Raw genomic sequence first — 25660 nt, 5'->3', positions numbered from 1 at the left:
AAAATGACTAGAAGGAACACAACCAAAATGATTGAAGGCTTATGTATATGTGGTTTCTATGAACAAATGCCTGAAGATGTGCAAGTCATTCAAACAAGTGAGACTTCATGACAACTAAGATTAGATACTCAATTCCTATGTTATTTACCATGAACAAGCATTTCCAAACAGATATCTCCAAACAAAATGTGAACACAAAATACTACGTTCTGCACTCCAAGTTCAACTGTTAGACCCAAGTGGGCTCAACCATTGAATCAAAAAGATTATGTAAATGCTGAGTTATAATTCAATAATTGGCTAAATCCCCCCCCCCCTCCAATTGGGACTTGCAATTGAGTTTAAGCCTTTGCAGCCTCTCCCACTCTCAAATGTTGTGCCTATTCTCTTGAGCCATTCAAATAATTATTCTCTTATTTCTAAAGACAAATTCCTGGGTTTGCTTGTTTAAAAAAAAACAAAGTCTGAAACTACATCCCTAGTATTTTGTAAACTGAACATATTATTTTAAGATCATTTACTTCAAATACACCAAAACATATCGTCATTAACCCACACACTTTCTTACAATATTTAACAGAAAAAAGATATAAAGAATTTTCTTAACATGCAAGTAAATCACTATATAATTTCAGTTAACCTAAACTATTTTCTCATACTTATGGTGCAGATTTCACAAGTCCTTTGAATTTATATCTGTCACTGAATCTCTGCCAGTTCCAAGCAAGGTAAGGATACAATCATTCATTGTATTAGAGCCTTGAACAAAGTCATCATTGTCAGTTTTGGGGAAGTATGGATCAGACTTCCCTCATCACTGGTTGTGATGTATGCAGCTTTGCCTTCCTTTGTATTGCCTATCAACTCTAGTGAAGAAGGGGGAAGAAGGAATCCTATCCTTTTCCAGGAACAATTAGAGCACTGTTTGAAACCTCTTACAAGAAATGTAGCTAAGTCACTGATAAGTAAAAGATATTCTTGCCAGATTTTTATTTTCATGTATTACTATTTTATCTGACATTTCTATTCGGAAACAATGCTCAAGTTAACAAATATCATTAAAATCATTTAAAGCAACAGAATTGTTACAATAAAAATAAAGTAGTTTAGAAGGATAAATCTGGAGATATGGCTTCCTTTTTCATGTATCCATGGAGAAGGATCACAGAGGTAAATGCCTTCTCAAGACAGCCTCTCCAAAAGATCTTAACAACCAGGAAGGTCCATAGCAAGATGGGAAAGTCCCTTTAGATGTCTTTAGATGGCCAGTGCTTTAAAGGTTATAACCAACACCTTGGATTAGGCTGAGAAATCGACTGGCAGCCAAGGTATAGTTCCATACTGTCTGCTTTCCATATTTATATAATCATACAGATGAAATGACTTTCGTATTTTTCCTCAATTGAAAACAGATTTTTGAAAATGGGACCAAGAGTGCACAGAATTGTATATTGTTGAGCCTTCTCCTCTCCTTCATGTGGAGAAAGATCTACCGATATAGATGATCTTAGATCAGTAATTCTCAACCTTCTTAATGCCATGACTCCTTAATACACTTCCTCATGTTGTGGTGACCCCTAACCATAAAATTATTTCATTGCTACTTCATAACTGTAATTTGCTACTGTTATGAATTGTAATGTAAATATCTGATATGCAGGATATATTTTCATTCACTGGACCAAATTGGACACAAATACATAATATGTCCAAATTTGAATACTGGTGGGGTTGGAGAGGGGATTGATTTTGTCATTTGAGAGTTGTAGTTACTGAGATTTATAGTTAACCTACAACCAAAGAGCATACTGAACTCTACCAAGAATGGAATTGAACCAAACTTGGCACACTGAACTCCCATGACCAACAGAAAATACTGGAAGGGTTTGGTGGGCACTGACCTTGAGTTTTGGAGCTGTAGTTCACCTACATCCAGAGAGCACTGTGGACAGTGATGGATCTGGACCAAACTTGGCACAAATACTCAATATGCCCAAATGTGAACACTGGTGGAGCTTGGGGAAAATAGGCCTTGACATTTGGGAGTTGTAGTTGTTGGAATTTATAGTTCACCTATAATCAAAGAGCGTTCAGAACCCCGCCAATGATAGAATTGGGCCAAACTTCCCACACAGAACTCCCATGACCATTGGAAAATACTGTATTTTTATTGTCTTTGGCAACTCCTCTGATACCCCCTCATGACCCCCAGGTTGAGAAACATGGCCTTAGTTACAGATGCTTCTGAGAACATATTAAGCTTCAGCAGCACTGTCCAGAGGTTGTAGTAGCTGCTAAAACAAATGTGGTTATTACATACTATCTTCCTCCAAAGCCAAAAGCATTAGCATCCTATCTCTTGTGTCATGAAGAATTGCATATGTTTTCTAAGATCGAGAATAGCAATGTTTATTTGGCTTGATGTGACTTAGAGCAAAAATTGTGGCAAAAAATTGAAAAAGAATAAATGTGGAACCCATGAACTCATATTCTGCATCTAGGAGATGAACATATTCTCCAGAGACAAATTCAGTAAATTAACACTTTTGTCATAAACTGTCAGTTGCCTTTCAGCATATAATGTACTCATTTCATACCAACAAAAAAGTCCCGCTTTCTGCAATTCTGCCTTCCATGCAAGATCTTCTGACCTTTTTGCAGAATACATTAAAAGCATTAAAATTTGTTTTCAGGGAGGTCAGAGAGGAAAATGTTTTATATGTCAGTACATTGTTTTAATTATCTAGTCTCTAAAAGCACCACAGATACCAATAGCTGATTTCCTTCTCACCATTTGGAGGACTAATGGGTCTTTTGCATCCTTCAATGCATTATATCTAACCACATTTAAGCCTTGAACCCTGCTAGGCCAGCTAATACATCACCACAATGATGTGTGCCAATCACACCAACAGGGTGCCACAAACCATGTTACACCACAGTTTTAGAGACATTAATAATGGCAATGAAAGGCTTTTATGAATGCCTAGTAAGGTTTATTAAAATATTGTTTGGTTAAGCAACATTTGTAGCCAGTCACCTTCAAGCACATAGCACAGAGAAAGGATAGAGATAAGCCTTTTCACCAATAACACTTTCTAATAAAGAGCTTGTGATTAGGGTAGATAATTTTCGCATTTAGCAATATTAAAAAAAATATATAGCACATAACAATTTATAGATGTAGTAACTATTAAGCCAGAATTAGATTTAAGACGCACTACAATGCTGCCTTTGTTTAAAGTCTAGGCTGCCAGCCTCTCTTGAGAAATCACATTTTGATTGTGCAGGAAAATCAGAGTACCTTTCAGACTATGAGAGGCAATGAAATTATTAGCCTAAATGGCAACCTTGTGCTCTATTTATCTAAATTAATATACTATTGATGCAACGGCTACTGCTGGATCTCCTTTCAGTAATGTTCCAGTAATAAGTTTTGCACTGTGTAAAAGGATTATTTCAATCCAATCAGCAGGTGCTGGGATCAGTGTGTGTCAGACAAACACTTGCTAATCTCCTTTCTTACAGCTCCCAGCTGCCAAAGGTGCTCAGTGAAATCTAAATGAAATAGCTGGATAGAACCTGGTAGGAACTAACGCGGGGCTTTGTTTTGCCTTCTTCCCCAGATCTTTGAAAATTACATTTTATTTCAATCCCTTCTAACAGTTCAAAAGGATAGTATTTTTATAGAAGGAAATGCAATGGAAAATGGGAATTTTGAGTCAAAATTGCAGAATTACTAACACTTATGGGGATAGTTATAAGTAGGCAATAGTTTTGTAATTCTGATTTAGAGACTGATAGCTATCATTGTTGGGCATGTTGACCAGAAGCATCACTGAGATATGCATTAAACTGTCCCATTTATAATGCCTAGTACCTTGGCTCAGTCATTAGCCAGAATGGAGACTGCACTCAAGAAACCAGAAGAAGACTATGATTTGGAATAGCTATAAAGGAACTAGACAAGGTAGAGCATTGAACACTAAAGTTGAGGCTTTATTTCTCATGTTTTTGTATGTCTATGTATGGTTATAAAAGGTAGATAGTGAAGAAAGCTGATAGGAAGAAAATCAACTAATTTGAAATGTAGTCCTGGAGAAGAGTTCTATACAGACTGCTTAAAAGACAAATCATGGGTCCTAGAGCAAATAAAACCTAAGCTCTTCCTAGAAGACAAAATGGTTGAACTGAGACTAGCCATGTAGACATGATTCACTAGGAAAGACAAAACTGCTTGGTAAAGTAGAAGACTGTACAAAAGAGATAGCACATTATAAACAGACAGACCCAATCAAGGAAGTCACAATCTTGAGTCTGCAAGACGTGAGCAAGGCCCTTGATCATAGGGTGACTTGGAAATACTGCTTATTTTTTCAAATACCAACATACAACTACAAAATAATGGGCAAAGCAAAGTATTCTCATTAATGGCAATAATATAAGGCTAAAGATTTTGATCTAATTGAAGATAGGCATTGAGAAAATGATTTGAAGGACATGGAGAGCACCACTTTGAATCCACTGGGAAGACATACAACAGCCCTACAACATTTGGTGTCAAGCCAGTTAAATTTGGTGACCACTGGAGGAAACAGGCACAAAGTCTCATCAAACACAGCATGTGGGAAATAGGGATGCAATTCTTCATTAAGTTTCCTCTAGAAAGTAACAATGAGTAATTTCAGCAATCATTGTCCCAATGTGAGAAGGTCTTCAAACCACATAGCTTTTGAAGAATACTTGTAATTTGAGATTCATCTGCACAATATTCCTATTACAGCACGGAAAAATGCCATGTTCTTGATAGAAAAATGCTGTTTTTAGTGAAAAACAGTAAGTCTCAATCTGCAAAGATTGTCAGTGCCAAATTTTTATCAAGATTTCTCCACAACTGAAAAAATGGGAGGTTTATAACAAAGTTTTTTGGAATTTTCCGAGTTTTCTTTCCATCTTGAGTGAGGAGTGGCTTCGGACTGGGATTCTGGATGCTGAATTGGACTTGGATGTGGCTATATTGTTGTTAACAACATTTTAATTGAATATTTTATAATTTAATGTTTTAACTAATTTTTAATTTGTGTTATATTGTTTTTGTTTGTATGTGTTGGCATTGAATTGTTTCCGGTTGTAAGCTGCACTGAATGCCCCTTTTTTTTGGGGGGGGGGGGGTGAGAAGGATGGGATACAAATGTTTGTAATAAATAAATAAATAATTTAAGTTGGGAAACTTATGTGGCCTCTCCTAGTGTAGACAGTTTGGTTTTACTCTGGAGGAGATTGCAGGTTACAGGCAGTCCCCAAGTTAAGGACAAAATAGGTACTGTATGTTTCTTCTTAAGCTGAATTTGAATGTAAATTGGAACAGGTACATTTTTAAGTATAGCGCCACACACACACACACACAAGGTTTGGATAGCATAGGGAAGGCTTAACACCCCTATGGTGTTTTTCTGTCTGTGCTCCTGTTCAGAAGATTTCACCTCATTTTCCTGTGATTGGATTTTGAAAAAAATTGGGTTGTTGTAGACAGAGGATTGGTTATAAAGTTTAAGTGAGACCCATTCCTCCCATGATAACTCTTTCTGGAATTAATTTCTCTTCTTCTTGTTCTTAACTAGGAATTGTTCGTAAGTCAGCGACTGCCTATATTCATGCTTGACCATTTGTGACTGTAGTTGAGAACATATGCATACATAAATATTTGTGTGACAGACAACAATGAGCCTTGATGCATTAGAGAAATCTGATTTATTGCCAAACTGAAAGGGATATACCTCAAATGAAAAGGTTGTATCTCAGCTTTTCCTATAACAGAAACCCAATGTCTCTGGTATTTGACAAAAAGGTTTGCAAAGACAGCAGATTTGGCAAGACACTGCCAACTGGTGGAAACAAAACTTAAGCTAAATTGAGAAAAGTTCTGATTCAGTAAAAGGCAGCTTTGCAGATCCTTACTGCTTGTCACAAATCATTAAACAAGCATTAGATTTGAGAAGGCCTTTGAATATGGGTGTCCCATACCTAAACCAAAACATACTTTGCTAAAATAAAGTTGTTTAGGCATTCATGTTAGAACCCAAGTTATAACACAATACTTTTATACAAATTCCCACATGCTGGAACTAATCTAGCCACAATTTATGGCACCCAACCTCTAACCATATATTACACTCAGGCATTAACCACTAAAACGTCTACTTTAAGCTCTCTTCTTACCAGTACATGCATCAAATGACCACAGAAATGCTAAAGTGCCTGTAAAAAACTAGAAGATACTCCCAGTTGAGACCAAAGTGAAGAGATCCTGGCACAAATACACACTATGACACAAGAGTCTAGAGCAGTGGTTCTTCTTAATGCCACCAACCCTTTAATACAGTTCCTCATGTTGTGGTGACCCCAACCATAAAATTATTTTCATTGCTACTTCATAACTGTAATTTTGCTACTGTCATGAATCCTAACAGCTTATATGCAAATTCAACTTATGAACAAACCTACAGAACCTATCTTGTTTGTAACTTGGGGACTGTCTATATATGCTTAAAAGGAGGGATAAATTTGCATAGACTTGGACAGGGGTGTGGATGAGAAGGTCTGTTCTTTAGAGGGAGGTTGCTCTGATGTGACTTCAAACCAAACTTGGCTTTTGTAAATCTTAAGCCCACACCATCGGGGTTTTATTGGTCAGATTTTTGCCTTCCTATGACACTGAGAAAAAAATAGGGGAGAAGGGGGGGGGGAGGGGGAGAGAAAGAGGGGGAAAGAGAAAAATGGGAGAAGGAGAGGCTACATAAGGCAGCAAGAGAGAAAGAAGGGAGAGGGTAACAAGAGAAAGAGATAAAGAGAGGAAGAAAGAAGAAAAGATAAAAGAAAGGGAAAGAAAGAGAGGGGGAAGAAAGGGAGAGAGAGGCACAAGAGAAAGAAAGGGAAGGAGAGGAAAAAGAAGAGTGAAAGAAATAAAGGGAAGGGAGAAAGGGGTACAAGAGAGAGAAAAGGGGAAGGAAAGGAAGACAAATAAAAAAGGAAGTGATAAACAGAGGGAGTGAGGGAGAGAGAAAGAGAATGAGAAAAAGAAAAAGAGAAGGAAGGAGAGGAACAAAAAAGGAGAGAGAAAGAAAAGGAGAAGGTAGAGAGAGAGAGAAAGAGAAAATGAGGGATGGATAGAAAAAAAGGAGAGAAGGAAAGCCAGGGTGATAGAAAGAATGAGAAAAGGAAATGGATATAAAGAAAGGGAGGTGAGAAAGGGAGGTAGATAGAGGAGGAAAGAGAAAGAGAAATGTAAGAGAATTATCAATAGAAAAGGGAGGGGTAGAGAAGAGGGGCGGGAGGGGGAGCCCTTTTTTGGATCCAAAGGAGATGAAGCGGCGAACCCCTGTGAATGGTCGTTCAACCCTCAAAGGAGTCACAACCCACAGGTTGAGAATTGCTGGTCTAGAAAATATGAACTCAGACTAAAGTAGTAACCAAACCTAAATGTATTCATTGATTTATCAAAGATAAAATGGATATAAGTTTGTGAATGCTGAAAAAAGAAAGGAGGGAAGCTGTATTGGTGAAAAGTATCCACCTTCCTAATACTTTTTACAATGAGCACTTCCCTTTTTAGATGCAAAAGAGTGCAAAATAGAAAATTAATCAATTAATCAAACAGTAATTAGATTAATTTGTTTTGTCTGAGCTTCCCAGAACTGCTGTCTAGACAAGTATCTTGTTTTCAGATTCACTTTCTAGTTTGCTGCGTCCTATAATCTAGCTGGGGCTTATGGAAGTTAAAGTCCAAATCACAAGGAAAGCTCAAGACTTGAGAAGGCTGATCTCCTTATTCTCACATGGTGACCGAGCAAATCCAAAGTTTTGGTTTGGAATTACAAACAATCTTTCCATACAAACAGCTCTACCAGCAAAGCAGAGGCTTGCCTGAATTTTCTCTTCTGTGAGCATAAATGAATCCAATTCATGACATCTTCCTGCACATACATTTTATGGACATTTAATGAGAACTACAAAATACCTTTTGAAGATAAGGTTGAAAAGTTTGCATATTCCTTTTGCCACTTTCCTTTTGCTCTCTATATGAAACCCATTACCCACACTGACATTCTTGACTTGAAAAGGAATTCCCCATTTGTATGCCACCAAAATATTTGAAAATCCACATTATTGTTTGAATCTAGGTTTGCTGGGCATAATGCTAATTATTCATTTAAAATGCTTCTTTCTGCTTGCATTTCTGGGACCTATAAATCCTAAATAAAATCCCCAGTCATAGTGCTTTTTGAACACAACTGCAGTACAGCAGTACAAACATATATAATACAGTGCTTAAGGTGTTGGGTGTTCTGTCCCCCTGCTTTATTTCAGGCATTTTACTCAGTTTGTGTATTGTGTTGCTAAAACCCAAACCCCCGCATGCATATACAAAGAGCTCTGAAGTCCTTTACACATGAACAGCTTCAAGCCCTATCAAATATTCATTCATTTGAAAAAAAAATATTAGCACCCTGCTGTCAAACTTAGAGAAAGGAATGCTGAACATGAGAGATAGTTGTTCTAATGGCAAACAATGTTCTAGAAGCCTCTTTCAGGAAAAAATGCTTTTGTCAAAATTATTTTAATAGGAGAGATTTAACCATTTTAACATTAGCCATTAATCCTCTTTCATTTGAAACTATGCTGATAACAATTTTTTGCTTGTCATTCAAATGGTAAGTAATAATTATAGATTTGGGGCTTCCATCCCTGCTTCATTAATAGTAAATTGCATGGAAGTCTGAAACCAAGTCAGATATGATACATCTCAAAATGCAATTTCCATAGCTTTCCTTAGTTATGTATAATTAATTACAGAGTTAATAAGGAGAGAATGGTAAAGAAAAGGAGTTTATTCACCCAGGCTACCTCCTTTATCAAATTCCTTTTATGCCGTTTTCTTTTCTTCTGCAAATCTGGGTGACAATAAGACCAGAACTGAATGTGTGTATCCCTAGCATTAGCACTCTATGTTTTAAAATGTGTGTCTTAATACAGCAATATCGAAGGGGGAGAGACCCTTTTGTATTTGCTTGTATAGAAGCTCCGCTGATTTCCTTCAATGCATTTAAAGATAAATTTTAAATTGAAAATCCATTCAGACTTTTTTTTTGTTCTGGAAATCGGCATATTTTATTTTATACCATCTGGGCCAAATAAAGCAAACACTCTTTCTAACCTTAAAAAGATTCCAGCCTAATACTATCTGTTCTAAATTTCCTGTTCCAAAGGTGAACACGAAGTTTAGCAATAATCCTAATCGACTAATGCAGGTATGGGCAAACTTAAGCCCTTCAGGTGCTTAGACTTCAACTACCACAATTCCAAACAGCCTACCGTCTGGAAAGATATATAAACCCATTCACACCTAGCTCCAACAGACAAGAGTTCTTCCTCCCAACCTGGACTTTCTACAGATATATAAACCCAATTTTCCTAGTTTCCAATAGACCTCACAACCTCTGAGGTATCCTGCCATAGATGCAGGCAAAATGTCAAGAGAGAATGCTTCTAGAACATGGCCATACAGCCCAAAAAACCTACAACAACCCAGTGATTCCGGCCTTGAAAGCCTTCGACAAACATTGAACATCAAAATGTGCCTTTGTTGTGAGCCATCCTGAGTCCCCTCCGGTGTGAAAGAGTGGAATATAAAATAAATAAATAAATAAATTTGCTTCATTTATACCCCGCATTTCTCACCCTCACAGGGGGACTCAAGGCAGCTTACAACTTTGGCAAGATTCAATGCCAGTTAAATCATAGTAGTAAAACCTATCTCATATACTGAAAACAGTTAAAACAGTTTAACAATAAACACATAGAACAATAACAGATTAAAACTTATAAAGTGTGTGATTCCATTCATCTGTAGTTCGTAATCCTTACTCAGACTGTATCCAGATATAAAAGAAGATTTAGGGGAAAACCCCAAGTAAAGCGTAAGAATATACATACAATGCCATAAGAACTTAGTGGCAAGTTGGCTCCTTGATGAAGAAATGGGAAAGTGAAAGGAAATAGCTGCCATGGAAGGAGGGGGGGGGGGGGGGGGGAAAAAAAGAGGAATGTTGAAAGTGTGGAGTAATAGATTTGCCTGGATAGGATTTTTCCATATTAAGAATATCTCCCAGGCATGGGCAAACTTCAACCCTCCGGGTGTTTTGGACTTCAAATTCCACAATTCCTAACAGCTTATCAGCTGGAGGGCCAAAGTTTGCCCATGCCTGGTCTATCATAACATGTCCACAAGGACAGAAGAACTCCTTGTAGAAATCAATATCCAAGACAGAAGGCAGATTCAGAATTTAGCAGAAGGTGGGTTCAGGTAGAATCACAGACCTGGAACTATGCCTACCCTTGAAAAGGTAAGAAACTTAACAAGGACTGACATTTTCCAGAATGTCCATTGGAAGGAAAAATGGATGACAGAGTGGGAATGAAATGGAGAAAACAGAGACACTTAGCATGGCAATACAGTGTTCTCTTGCTATTTCGCATTTTCCGTTTAGTGAACTCGCTGTTTCGCAGGTTTTTGAAAATATTAATAAAAATATAAAATATTAAGTATTTATGTCCAGTGGAGGCCAGGGACCCCGTAAGTGTGGCGGCCTGAGGTGTGGCAGGGAAGGTCTGCCTCTCTGGCTTCCACAGACCCCAGAAGTGTGGCGGCCTGAGGTGCGGTGGGGAAGGCCTGCCTCCCTGGCTTCCACAGACCCCCGAAGTGCGGTGGCCTGAGGTGCGGCGGGGAAGGCCTGCCTCCTTGGCTTCCAGAGACCCTGGAAGTGTGGCGGCCTGAGGTGCGGCGGGGAAGGCCTGCCTCCCTGGCTTCCACAGACACCGGAAATGTGGCAGCCTGAAGTGTGGCGTGGAAGGCCTGCCTCCCTGGCTTCCACACACCCCAGAAGTGCGGCGGTCTGAGGTGCGACGGGGAAGGCCTGCCTCCCTGGCTTCCACAGATCCTGGAAGTGTGGTGGCCTGAGATGCGGTGGGGAAGGCCTGCCTCCCTGGCTTCCACAGACCCCAGAAGTGCGGCGGTCTGAGGTGCGACGGGGAAGGCCTGCCTCCCTGGCTTCCACAGATCCTGGAAGTGTGGTGGCCTGAGATGCGGTGGGGAAGGCCTGCCTCCCTGGCTTCCACAGACACCGGAAATGTGGCAGCCTGAAGTGTGGCGTGGAAGGCCTGCCTCCCTGGCTTCCACACACCCCAGAAGTGCGGCGGTCTGAGGTGCGACGGGGAAGGCCTGCCTCCCTGGCTTCCACAGATCCTGGAAGTGTGGTGGCCTGAGATGCGGTGGGGAAGGCCTGCCTCCCTGGCTTCCACAGACCCCAGAAGTGCGGTGGCCTGAGATGTGGTGGGGAAGGCCTGCCTCCCTGGCCTGCTGCTGCCTGCGTGGCTCCAGAGGCTCTGCAGAGGCCAGGGAGGTAGGCAGGTACCCTTGGGATGGGCCAGGAGGTGGGTAAGGAAGCGTGGGTGAGAAAATAATATATAAAATATATAAATAATGTATCATTATTAAAATTAATATGGCGTCTCTACTTTGCGGATTTTATTTATTTATTTACCTTATTTATATACCGCTGTTCTCAGCCCGAAGGCGACTAATTTTCACTTATCGCGGGTGGTCCTGGAACAAAACCCTCACGATAAGTGAGGGAACACTGCATTTGGTTGCAGGTCCACCTGCATGTATTTACTGTTATGTTTCTTGTTTCCTTAAGCCACTTCAGAGACTTACTTTGAAGAACACAAATAAATAACTTAAGAATACACTTTACAAAACCCTAAAACAATGCCGTGTTGACCTTAGTCATATAAAATAGAAGTGTGTGCACATGCACACGCATGGGATAACTGTTCTTTGACCATATGGAGTCACCAAGGTGAGGTTCAAATCAGTGTTTTGTTCCTAAGTGGAAAGAACAATTTGTTTCTTTTTGCTTGTCTGTGTAAGCATCTGCATTTAAATATAACTTTCCTTCCTACACAGCAACTCTGATATATAGGTTTTGCGTAACATGACTGAATACAGACATCCAATGTAATTTAATCAAAGAATGCCACTATTTAAAAATATTAATGTCATATATGCTAGATACAATATAAATTCAGAAATAAGACCCACTGTATTAAATGGTCTTTGTTGCAAAATATTTACCACATTTTAAAGGATTTCCAGTGAAAACCAGAAAGTGTTTTAAAAGAAATAATATTTTAGAAACATGTTTTATGAATAAATATTACTTTACATTCTTATGTCCTTTGTGAAAGACAAGATACAATTGTTGTTTAAAGACCCTCCAAAAAGGAGAGCCCGCCATCCTCAGAAGCAACCTATTCCACTAATAGTGAGGCTTCCAAACTCTAGTTCCTCTTTCCTTGCAGAGAAGACTATGTTCCTACATTGTTTGACTGCTGCTTGCAAGAAAGGATATATATGTCTATACATACACATGTAATAGAAAGTTTGTGTAGTATGAAAGGATCCAGAGAGTGACCAATAGGATACTAATAATAATAGAATAATCTGTGTACAGATGTATGAAAAGTTTAACATACTCTAATTGCGTACTGGAAAGATGTCACTGACAATTGCATGCACACAATGCAACACCCAGGAGTTGCGGTGGCACAATGGGTTAAATCCTTGTGCTGGCTGAACTGCTGACCTGAAGGTTGGTGGATTGAATCCATGAGATGGGGTGAGCCCCAGCTACCTATGCAAGGACATGAAAGAAGCCTCTCATAGGATGGTAATACATTTGGACATCTCCTGGGCAATATCTCTTCAGACGGCCAATTCTCTCACACCAGAAGTGACATGCAGTTTCTCAAGTCACTTCTGACATGATAAAAAATGCAAAACTAATACATTTTAAATAGATAGATAGATAGATAGATAGATAGATAGTAGGGCTGGGTAACAACGGAAAAATTTGTTTCTAAACTCGTTTCGTTTTTAGGGGGTCCACTGCGTTTCGTTTTTTAAAAGAATTCCGAATTTTTCTTTTAAAAAATTTCGTTATTTACGAAATTTCGTAAATTTCGAATTGATTCGTTAATGGCGGGCGCAATTGCGCAATACGCTAAAAAACCCCTCCAAATGGGACAGGGGGAACTTCTGAAGCTTCCCTCTCCCTCTGTTGTTGACTGTTGGTGTGATAATTTATTTTTTTATCACTGATAAAACAAACAACAACTATAAAACTTGCACCAGACATACGGAAATAATAACGAAACAATTTCGAAACGATTTCGAAACAATTTCGAACCAATTATGAAATAAATTGAAAAATTCGTTTCGATTTTTAGTTGCTCCTGCATGGCTCAATATCGGATCGTAAGCTAATTTAAATACGAATCAATAACGAATTATGAAATTAACAAATGAAACTGCCCAGCCCTAATAGATAGATAGATAGATAGATAGATAGATATAGTTCCCTTAAGTGCACTTTTAACAAATACTAGAAATACTATCACTTGGCCAAATACCATCTCACATTGACATTTTAATTGTCATCAAATTAAAACAAACCTCTTCAACTCTGGACTCCTGAAGAGAGCAGATATTTTGCCTGTCCTTTGTCATCCAAAAAGACCAAGAGAGAGGGGAACAGAATTTTTCTGCATTATTGCGATTTGATTATTTTAGTTACACTAGGTTTCTCTCTCTCACACACAGTCCTTTGCACTTCTGATTCCCAAGGCTCTGTATCATTTCAGCAGCCTTTCTTTGAACCCTCACAACCTAATGCATAACACATGTTTTGAGAGCTTAAAAAAACCCATCAGTTCACTCAAGGTTGAATGACACCAGCGGAATGCTGGATAATGAAACAGCACTACGAACCAAATGTAAACATAACAATAATATTCATGAGATAGCACATTGGTTGATTTGTATTGTGTGAACAGATCTTACACTACAAACAATTCTGGCACATACTCCATTTATATTAAGGATACTTTTTCGATGCAATGAAAGATCATTTAAAATATGTAGTTTTCTAATTGCAATCATTGGAAAATTAGTTCTTTCCCTCATTCGGAACAAGAAAAAAATTAAAAAACTTAGACAAGACAACACAATTCCAAGGCTACAAAAGAATCGTAGATAAGTGAAAGATGGTTTTATCCATATATTTTAGTATAAAAATTGGACAGCACCTGAGATATTATTTAGCTAGAAAAGCTGTGTCCAGATTCACAATATAGATCAGGCATGGGCAAACTTCGGCCCTCCAGGTGTTTTGTCCATCAACTCCCACAATTCCTAACAGCCAATGGGCTGTTAGGAATTGTGGAAGTTGAAGTCCAAAATACCTGGAGGGCCGAAGTTTGCCCATGCCTGATATAGACGTTAAATTCTGCTTTCTACATCCATGCCTGGGGGCAGATTATTCACCATATCCAATCAGAGCTCAGAAAAATAATATTATATTTGGACCCAAGATTCCATAATCTCCAAGGATTCTGGAAACTGTGATCTAAAAAACACCCTACAATTTTCCAAATTCTGCATACAATACAAATTCCCAATTCTTTCTTCTGAATTTACTGGTAAAATATATTGCTATTGGTATATACAATTTTATAAGAAGCAGTATTCTTACGCTCAAAACTCGAAATTTTTAGAGTAATCGATAATCACATGCTGATACCAGATGAGAAGCTCCCCACTGTAGACAGGGTGACTTGGAAGGTTTGGGTACCATGAGATAGAGAACCAACCTTAAGAAATGGGGCTACAAAGTGGAGTCCATGACATGAGAGTGTGGAGAAGAGCAAACCACAGACATCTTACTACAATGCAGCCTGTGTCCTGCCACATGCACAATGGAGGACCTTCTTAGCGACACCAAAGGTACTCAAAGTGGCCAACTTCTGGTCAAAGTATAATGCCAAGTTTTTAATTTTGTTTGTGGTTTTTCTATACATTATAACTGTATTCTCAATTTGATTCTGACATAATAAAATAAATAACCACAGAGTAGGAAGGAAACTCATAGGTTCAATGGCTTCCATTGCCAAACAAATCCTACGGACAAGAAGTTCCTTCAAATCTTCACTTGAAATCTACTCTTCTGTAACCTCAAACCATTACACCTCATCCTACTCTCCGTAGAACAACTTCCCTGTGACAGCTATTGATGTGTTTAAAGAGTGAAATCATATCCCCCTCTGACTTATCTTCCCCAAACTGAACATGAACAGCTCCTTCAACCTTTGTTCATATGTTTGGCTCTCCATATCTCTCATCCATCTTCACTGTCCTCGTCTAAACCTGCCCTGACTTGTCTAACTTTCTTAGAATGAGGCATTCAGAACTGAACACAATACTCCAGATGAGACCTTACCATGAGATTATTACTTCACTTGAGAAGGAACTCTGCTTCTATTAATGCATACTAAAATAACATTTTTTCTGTAGCACCTGAATGCTGGATCACATTCAACTTATAGTCAACAATAATCCTAAGGTTCTTTCCACATGTAGTACTTTAAAGCCAAATGTTTCACATCTCATACCTGTGCATCTGGTTTTTGTGCCCTAAATATATATGTTGCATTTGTCACTATTGGATGTATTACTTTTCACCCAATTTTCTAGTTTATTTTGGCTAAATTAATCTAAAATTAAAATCAATAACACAGATTTTTCACACTTAAAAAACAACAAAAACCAAAAACAATTTTAAGGATAAATTCATAATATGAGAAATAACTAGTTCGGCTGCATTGTTCAGAATTCAGTTGAGGCTTGATGTTCATTGAATACATTTCAGTGCCTTACCAATATCATGTGACCTGTGGAGATGTCCATGTTGGATTGGACTGGTTCTTCACACCAGGAGGAAGTACTACTACGAGCAGAAGGACTTGGAATGGGTCCATCGCTGAACTGTGAAGATATGCTGTTAATACGAGAAGTATGCAGAGGCTCTGGGTGATCCGATGATTTTACTGACATACGCTGACGGCACAGCTCCTAAGAAACAAATAATGGCATACAATTATAAGACAGCATTTAAAGGTAGATTTCTGAGAATTCAATGTTAATGTAGATTGTTCCTATGTAAGATGGGCGTCCTCAAAACTCTAAAGAAAACTTTCAAACTGCATTTTTTTCTGCAACAAGGTAGCAAAAAATCCATCCACTTTGGTCAGTTTACAATGGTATTTCAACAGGAGACTCACTGCACATTGTTTATCAGAGACGTTCCCAATAAAGTTTATTTAATTATTTTGCTCATATGTTCTTGACAGTGTTACAATTCTAGCTACATTGGAATATATACAGAATATATATCTTTTGTAGTTTAACCTTGCCAGATATATAAAGAGGATAGTTATATTACATACATTCTAATGCAAACTCAATACATGTTCTTACACAAAACAAAAATGTATCTCTGACACACAAGAGGAGAACATCAACAAGCTTAGGACAACTTTTAGGAATGGAAATTTCTCTTCATTCCCCCAACCCAAACACAGTTCAATGCCATCAACATGTTTGTAGATATAAATGTGGGTGGCATGGGGAAGGAGCACAGAAAATTGGAAATCTGTGGCTTATAGTGCCTGGGAATGGAAGTTGTAGGGTAATGTGCTTTGATTCAGGGTTGTTGTTGTTGTTGTTATTATTATTGAGCCCCCAGTGGCACAATGGGTTAAATCTTTGTGCCAGCAGGACTGCTGACAGATAATTTAGTGGTTCAATTCCACTAAAGACAGAGTGGGTTGAGCTCCCTCTGTCAACTCCATCCAGCTCGCCATGCGGGGACATGAGAGAAGCCTCCCACAAGGATGGTAAAACATCAAACTTCTGGGTGTCCCCTGGGCAACATCCTTGCAGATGGCCAATTCTCTCACATCAGAAGAGACTTGCAGTTTCTCAAGTATTCTCAGACTTGCAGTTTCTCAAGTATTCTCAGACTTGCAGTTTCTCAAGTATTCTCAGACTTGCAGTTTCTCAAGTATAATAATAATAATAATAATAATAATAATAATAATAATAATGTTTATTTATACCCCACTTTTTCTCTCCACAAGAAGACTCAAAGTGGGTTAAAAGCATTTCAATACAATTTAAAATCTACAAATATACAAACATTAAAACAGGATTCACTATCATTGGTATTAAAAAAAATTCAGTGAAAAACTTTCTTGTGACCTATGGATACCCAGAGTATTTGTATGAGTTACTGAATACCTTCCTACTTTTTAAGCAATGATTACAAAATATAAAACACAACCACAAAACAGCCTTTAAAGGCAATGACATATACACACAATTTCTCACAAAATGGTGCGAAAACAAGTTCTGACCTGGTGCCAAAAGAATCATGATGCTAATGCCAGTTACACTTCTTTAAAGAAGATGGTCGTGTTAAAAAGAGATGGCAATCCCACAAGTACTATCAAAATATGGGGAGGATAAACATTGTGCATTGAGCTTCTTCAAAAAAACTGCCTTCTTATGCCATCTTTTTTGTTCTTATGTAGCAAAAATATAGCCAGACAGTGCTGGTCTCCTTTTAAATGAGGACATTTGTTGTTCCCTCCTTGTCTGATCAACAGTAAAGAGAAACCCAGTCTGTCAAGGTTTATTAGACAACAGATCTCGTACATGGACACAGTGCAAGGGCAGAAGTTAAGGTTGCTCTGCGATCCATGTTAGCTAAAGTCCATTGACTTTTGTGTGGCCGAGAGATGTGTACAGAATGCTATACTTCTCACTAGCATGCCATGTTCAAGGTGGTGCTGCAGTTTGCAATTTTGGGTATACCTTCATAAAGCACTTGAAGGTATGTTTAAAATATCATGTATTAGTAATTTGAAACCAGTGTGACATTTTCAATTATTCTTATCTGAATAGGAAAAACATATGTGGCAACATGAGAACATTTTCTTCAGAATGGGCAAACATCTGTTAGCTACATTTTTACCCAAAGTGGAGCTTTCCCAATAAAACTACCACAAGTGAGAATTTATTGGACAGCTCCTATATTTGCTGTTCATTGAATGATCTGACAAGTGAGTTGAGGTGCATGCAACTGGAAACTTCTGTCTTTGTTCACAACCTGCCTTGAGTCATAACCATCTGTTTCTACAGTTGGTTTTCCAGTACTGTGTGGATCATTGGCACTAGCAGGGAAGTATTTCCTATAATGAAGCATATTAGGACAGTTCAATTCCCTGCTGACAAGTTCAAAAGCAAGTTAAAAACAGGAGCTGCTGTTTAAATCAGAATTGCTGTAAGCATCCAAGGAAACAGAGAGGGTCAGTTCGATACGAAATAAGGATAGCCACACTTATCAGGAGTATACTAGACATTACGACACAAATGATATTTTAAAAGCAATACTTATGTGCAGAGTCTATCTTCCTCCTCTTGTTACTAGTTTCTGCTGTTGGAAGGTGCATGAAGGATTCTTACTTCTAACTCAAGTTTCATACACCTCTTCTGTTGCAGTACAATAAAACGCCTGAGTCTCCTCAGGGAGATAGGGCAGGATATAAACAAATTATTATTATTATTATTAGTGTTTTATTGTTTTTAGTGTTTTATTGTTCTGCTTGATGTTTTATTATTTGCTTATGAGTTTTACTGTTGTATTTGTATGCTGTTGTTTGTTGGTGGCCTTGGCCTTTGTAAGCTGCATTGAGTCCTTCGGGAGATTTTGCAGGGTATAAATAAAGTTAATAAATAATAATAATAATAATAATAATAATAATAATTAGAAACACAACAAGATGAGTCCACAGCAGACACTCTGCTGGCTGTTGTATTGGATCACACACTGGACACTTCCCAAGTATCTAAGACTGTGTGATGTATTGCCAGATCCCAGTAAGATGGCCTTTTGTAGCTAGCATATGGTAATTTTGTCAGCACCAATTGTGTTTCAGTAAAGGCCAAGGTCTTTAGGCACTGCCGATCACCACTGGGACCACCTTGACTGGTTTGTGCCACAGAATTTGCAATTCTGTGGCATCCTCATATTGTGTCAGCTTTTCAAGTTGTTTCTCTTAAATCCTGCTGTTGCCTGGGATTGCAACATCAACGATCCATACTTGAGTTTTTTAACATGATCCTGAGGTCAGGAGTATTGTGCTCCAAAACTCTGTCTGAATCCAGAAGTCCCAGAGAAGTTTGATGTGCTCGTTTTCTGTAACTTTTTCAGGCTTGTGATCCCACCAGTTCTTTGTCGCAGGCAGATGGTATTTGTGGCACATCTGAGCACTGGTGTTATGCCTCTACTTGTAGTCTGTCTGTGCAATCTTCTTGCAGGAGCTGAGGATGTGATCTATTGTTTCATTGCTTCCTTGAAGAGTCTACACTTGGGATTTGTCGTCAACTTTTCAATTCTGGCTTTGATGGTATTTGTTCGAATGGCTTGTTCTTGGGCTGCCAGAATCAGGCCCTCCGCCTCCTTTTTCAAAGTTTCATTTGTGAGTCACATCCATGTTTTTTCTTTGTAAATTTTGCTCTCAAATTTTCCCAGGAACTGTCCATGGAAACTCTTCGTTTGCCAGTTTTCTCTTCTGCTCTACATTGTGTTTTCATGTTGTTCACTCGTTGTCTTTTGCACTTGAAGTAGTTTTCTACTATTGACTTCATAATCTGCCAGTGCATGTTTCTCTTCTACCATTTGTTTCACTTGCAGAAGCCCTCTGCCTCCTGATTTTCTGGATTATTAGTATTATTATTATTAGACCTAAAAGCAACTTCCTGTAGCATGTGTAGCACATGTGACAGTGTAAGCAAAGGAAACCTAATTACTAAAGTAAAACAATTACTCTTTGCTATTCCTTTAGAATGGGTAATGATCTCTACAAACACTGGCTACTAACACTAACACTGACCACTTGTGCCAGAACCAGCAAGCAAGCGTCCAACTATAATATGCTGGGGAAAAATGCATGCCACATCTATTAGAAACCAGTTTTGCTCACAATATGAACATGTAATGTCATTCAAACGAATAAGAAGTTTAAAATGAGGGGTTTCCAGAAAGGAATACAATACAAAGCAAACAGCATGCTCCCGTTTGGGTCAATACTCATCCAATATTTAGCAGTCTGATTGGTAAATTGTATCCTGTCAGATATGCCTGTCATGGAAAAGTAGCAAACCCGAGGACCAACATGCTTTTTTCTGCCTTGATTTATATTACAAATGCAATTTTTCTTCATGCAATGTGGACTGCCAGGTGATCAATTTCATTTATACAGATGCAGAATCAAGGTTTGGGGTTACTCAGAGCTGAGTGACAGCACCACTTATGCCTGTCCCAGATAGATGATTTGGATCACAAACTGGCTTAGGTATTTGGTATCTCAGATGAAATATAAATTGATGCTTCTCCCTACACCTCTATTTTGTTCAACCAGTAATACAAGCATGAGCCAACTTCAACCCCCTGGGTGTTTTGGACTTCAACTCCCAGAATTCCTAACAGCCAGCTGTTAGGAATTATGGGAGTTGGAATCCAAAACTCCCAGAGGGCTGAAGTTTCCCCATGCCTGCTATAATCAGTTCTGATAGTCCTATGGCTTTGATGGAAGTATTAATGCTGTAAATAAAATGTTTTTGGAAAACGTACTAGAAATGCACACTGTATTACAAAGAATATTCACCCTAACAAATTTTGCATCTGGCTTTGTGAAGCAGAACAATCTGAAGAATTCTCTGCCATAGTTGGGGAAGCAGTTCCCAAACTCACACCATTTTTGGCAGTCCTGTTTATGGCAGGACCTGGACCATTTACCCATTCATAAACCATTAGCAGCTGATCCACTGTAGGTTTTCAGAACAGAACAAAATAATCATATCCATTGAGCACAAATATTATACTAGGCTCAATCAATTAGGGGGGAAATGGGTCCCCACTTCAAAGATACTGAAAAGCAATGGTCTACATTATTTCCAATGTAGATATAATATCCTTGACCTATATCTACCCATCTGCCATACTCAATATTCCAAAAATGTACTTGAAAAAAATACTATTTCCTAATTTGCAGATTATTGTTGTTATTTATTCATTCAGTCACTTCTGACTCTTCATGACTTCATGGACTAGCCCATGCCAGACCTCCCTGTCGGCCATCACCACCCCCAGATCCTTAAAGGTCAAGCCAGTCACTTCAAGGATACCATTCATCCACCTCGCTCTTGGTCAGCCCCTCTTCCCTTTTCCTGTCTTCTCATTCTGTGGCCAAAGTACTTCATCTTTGCCACTAATATCCTTCGCTGCAGTGAGAAGTCGGGCATTATTTCCTGGGGAATGGACTGGTTTGAACTTCCCGCAGTCCAAACCACTCTCAGAATTTTCCTCCAACACTACAGTTTAAAAGCATTTATCTTCCTTTACTCAGCCTTCCTTATGGTCCATCTTTAACATCCATATGTTACTATGAGTAATACAATTGCTTTAACTATGCCAGTGGTTCTCAACCTGGGGTTCCCAGATGTTTTTGGCCTTCAACTCCCAGAAATCCTAACAACTGGTAAACTGACTGCTATTTCTGGAAGTTGTAGGTCAAAAACAACTTCCAGAACCACTGAACTATGTGGATCTTCATTGCTAGTGTGATGTCTCTACTCTTAACTATTTTATCAAGATTGCAGATATGATTTGATATGATCATATGATGTGTGAATTAAATTACTGAAGATGCACTTTTATAACCGATGGGATGTAGCTTTGGTCAACAATAGATACTTCCATTCCAATACACCCACATATACACCAATACCAGTTTCTCTATCCTCTCCCAGTTCACGGGCAGAAAAGTCCATTTTAAAACACAGAAAAACAGTATCCTGTGTGACATAATGTACTCTGTACAATTTGTATATTGCTTTCCCTTAGTAAGTTGAAACCCCACCATAGTTTACAGTGAATATAGAAGAACGATCCCTTGTTATTTTGAGTTATGATTCAATGGATGGTTGGACAAGTATTTACTTAAAAGGTAATTTGAAATTTATGGCTTTGTTTCATATTGTATGGGAACAGTTTCCTAATGAAAAAAGACCATTTCATTTTATTTCTTGACATTTACTATCAAAAGCATATTTTGGAAATATATCATTCACATATATATATAGGAATACCATAGCACTATGTGGCAAAAGCCACCTCAACAAAATGTTTAGAAATGTATAGTCAGGTACAATGAATACAGATCGCTTGAATTGAGCTCTTGGTGTAATTTTCCAAAAGAAAAATGAAATTCGCGGACCTATACAAACCAAAAGACATTTTTTTAAAAAAGAACTCTGCTCATTCCTATTTCAAAAAGAAAAAAAGCTAGAAAGCTAGAGAGTTAGCTTTGAAAAAATGTATTTTTGATGAACTGGAATACTGAAATGGATTTCTGAAGAATGAGTCAATTTATGCCTTTGTCATGCAACACTAAAAACAAAAGGCAGTCCAGTCTTTGGCTAGAGATTAATATCTGTATTTGTTTGAATATGATAGCTTGCCTGCCTTGTTTCTTTTGACATGTGTACAATTAACTGATGCAATAACATATTTAATGGAAGAAGCTAGTTCACAGATTATAAACAGGAAGTTAATTAGAGCTTTGTTCGCTGGCAGAACAGTCTATGGCAAGGCTATCGTCAGCCACGGCTTCCAAAGTATTCTTCTTTCACAAAGACAGCTGAGGCTTCCCTGACAAATGGATCAGCGAAACCCTCTTTAATTTTAAACACAAAATGGATGCATGTTCTGTGTATTGCTCAGATGCTTCGTCATTCGAGCTCTTGCTGTTAACTCTCAGGCATAGCCCAAGCTGTCTGCATTTATGACCTGTGTCAGCACAGGCAACGTACACACACACACACAGAGCCCTCAGAAAGTGAATCTCATCATCTCAGCAAAGATTTCAAGCTGAGACCAGTTTGGGTGTGCAGCCTCCATAACACTACAAGTGCCATCTCTTTCAGGATGTCCCTGTTCCATGACAGCAATGTGCTTTTGCTGCCACATGCTTTCACAGCAGATGACAGCCATCAAGTTATCACAAAAGTGTGGAGAAAATGAGAGGAAAATGGAAAGGGGGAGGAAAATAATCTGTAGAAAACCACCAGACAGAGTTTAAATGTCTACTGCCTAGAAAAAAATCCCATTAAAACTACATGGTTTATTATAAAATATTTATTATCTGTACTCCGTTACAAAGAAAAGGATGACATATAAACCAGGCATAAGAAAAAAATGAACCGAACTCTTGTTCTAATTAAACTTCCTTCCAACAAACCTCACAACCTCTGAGGATGCCTGCCATGGATGTGGGCAAAATGTCAGGAGAGAATGCTTCTGGAACATGGCCCTACCCAAAAAACTCACACCAACCTAACCTTCCTTCCTTAACACTCAAGGTAAATGTAAAGGTTTTCTCTTGACATTAAGTCCAGTTGTGTCTCAGGGGGTTGGTGCTCATCTCCATTTTGGAGCCAAAGAGCCGGTGTTGTCCATAGACATCTCCAAGGTCATGTGGCCAGCATGAACACTCAAGACCAAGGTTATATTGTCAAAGAAACTTAGGCCCATTCCACACTACGATATAATACAGATTATCAAAGCAGAAAATCCACATTATCTGTTTTAAACCGGAAATAGGTCTACACAGAGATAATCTGGATTTTATATGGCAGTGTAGAAGGGGCCTTATTCTCCATATTCTTAGATTGAGGCCCCTTCTACACTGCCATATAAAATCCAGATTATCTGTTTTGAACTGGATTATATGGCAGTGTAGAAGGTGCCCAAGAAAACTAGAACACACCAAGATATTATTTGAGCTCAACCAAATTACTTAAGGCTAACAGTCTAGCTGCCAGGTGTTCTAGTAGTTCTGTTAAAAAATACTTCTGTAACCAGAGATTACTGTGTGGCATAATATAGCAGCAGTTTTTCATGTCCTAACCATATAATCAATTGCCAAAGAGACAAAAATAAATGAGATCTTGACACAGGTAGACAGAAAACAAGATTTTAGCAGGGTGGTTTATCCTGTGGCAATCTTATCACTAGAAAATCAACATGTTCCTCTGCTTTAGACTCTTGTTTTTCTTAAAATAATAAAGTGATTTCATTCATTCTACTGGTTTTCAGAGATAGCATTTTGAAAAGGGTACAATCCACTTTGAAAACTTCCTATATAATCCTATCCTTTTTCATGATGTGTCCCATTCATGCTAACTGTGCTTACATAGGACAATTATGCCAATTCTATATGTTAAAATGTGATACACTACATTTTGATGCCAGTTTTCTTCCAAGTGAGGGAAACACTTTTATCCTCACAACTAGCCTGAGGGAGAGGAAAGCCTTGAAGTCACCAAAGAGCTTAATAGCTGTCTGTAGATTTCAATGTAAGTCTTCCTACTCCTTGTTGCATACCCTAATCCCCACTACACTAAACAAACAACATTGGCTGCCTATTCCCAGCACATTATATATTGAGATGCATCACATAAAGGGAGTTAAGTCCAGAAAGTCCACCAAGTTCTTGCTGAACTGAACCCAATAGTCCTAGAAGCCATCTGTAATGCAAAGTAGCCTGACTATTTGAGGGCCCTTCCACACAGCCATATAACCCAGGATCCCAAAATCCCATAGGCCAGCATAAATAGTATTGTATCTAGATCCAGGGAACTCATGCTACCCCTCTATTCTGTCTTGGTCAGACTACACCTGGAATACTGTGTCCAATTCTGAGCACCGCAACTAAAGGGAGATGTTGACTTGAAGATGGAATGTGTCCCGAGGAGGGCGACTAAAACGATCAAGGGTCTGGAGAACAAGCCCTATGAGGAATGGGTGAAAGAGCTGTGCATGTTTAGCTTGCAGAAGAGAAGGCTGAGAGGAGACATGATGAGGGCCATGTATAAATATGTGAGGGGAACTCACAGGGAGCAAGCTTGTTTTCTGCTGCCCTGGAGTCTAGGATGCGGAACAATGGCTTCAAACTACAGGAAAGGCGATTCCACCTGAACATTAAGAAGAACTTCCTGACTGTGTGGGCTGTTCAGCAGTGGAACTCTCTGCCCTGGAGTGTGGTGGAGGCTTCTTCTTTGGGGGCTTTTAAACAGAGGCTGGATGGCCATCTGTTGGGGGTGCTATGCATTCCTGTTTCTTGGCAGAGGGTTGGACTGATTGCCCTCCTGATTTTATGATTCTATTCTATGATTCTATATCAAGGTAGAAAATCCCACAATATCTGCTTTGAACTGGGTTATCTGAGTCCACACTTCCATATATTCCTGTCCAAAGCAAAAAATGTGGGATTTCATATAGCTGTGTGAAAGGGGCCTAAGATGCAAATGATTGAACCATCATAAGAAACTAATCCTGGAATTTCCGAAACATAATTTCTCATCATTTCACTGTTTAAAAAGATCTTACATAAATCTCCAACACAGCAAAAATAAATGTAATGTTTGTATGGTTTACTGCCCACAACAGAAGGCATTATGTCATCACAGAAATGTACATAAATAAATCAGGCCACATTGGAAGGTATCACATCATGCATCCTTTTACAGTCCACCAAAGCACGTATCTTAGCTCTTTGGCAACCTCCAAGGTGCCAAAAA

General features: G+C 38.6%; 1 protein-coding gene across 2 annotated transcripts in view; it reads right to left on the bottom strand.

Annotated features, from left to right (window-relative positions):
• The window catches only part of PTPRN2 (protein tyrosine phosphatase receptor type N2), a 686806-nt gene that overhangs the window by 77960 nt on the left and 583186 nt on the right, over nt 1-25660 (bottom strand). For both annotated transcript variants that reach the window (XM_067470369.1, XM_060782574.2), the window contains exon 14: nt 15833-16027. In XM_067470369.1, the coding sequence (XP_067326470.1) occupies nt 15833-16027 (195 nt within the window). The remainder of the gene's footprint in view (nt 1-15832; nt 16028-25660) is intronic.

The sequence above is a fragment of the Anolis sagrei genome, chromosome 6 (genome assembly GCF_037176765.1).
Source record: "Anolis sagrei isolate rAnoSag1 chromosome 6, rAnoSag1.mat, whole genome shotgun sequence".
Classification (NCBI taxonomy): domain Eukaryota; kingdom Metazoa; phylum Chordata; class Lepidosauria; order Squamata; family Dactyloidae; genus Anolis; species Anolis sagrei.
The sequence above is the reverse complement of the archived record's forward strand: the minus strand, read 5'-3'. Positions and strand labels throughout refer to the sequence as shown.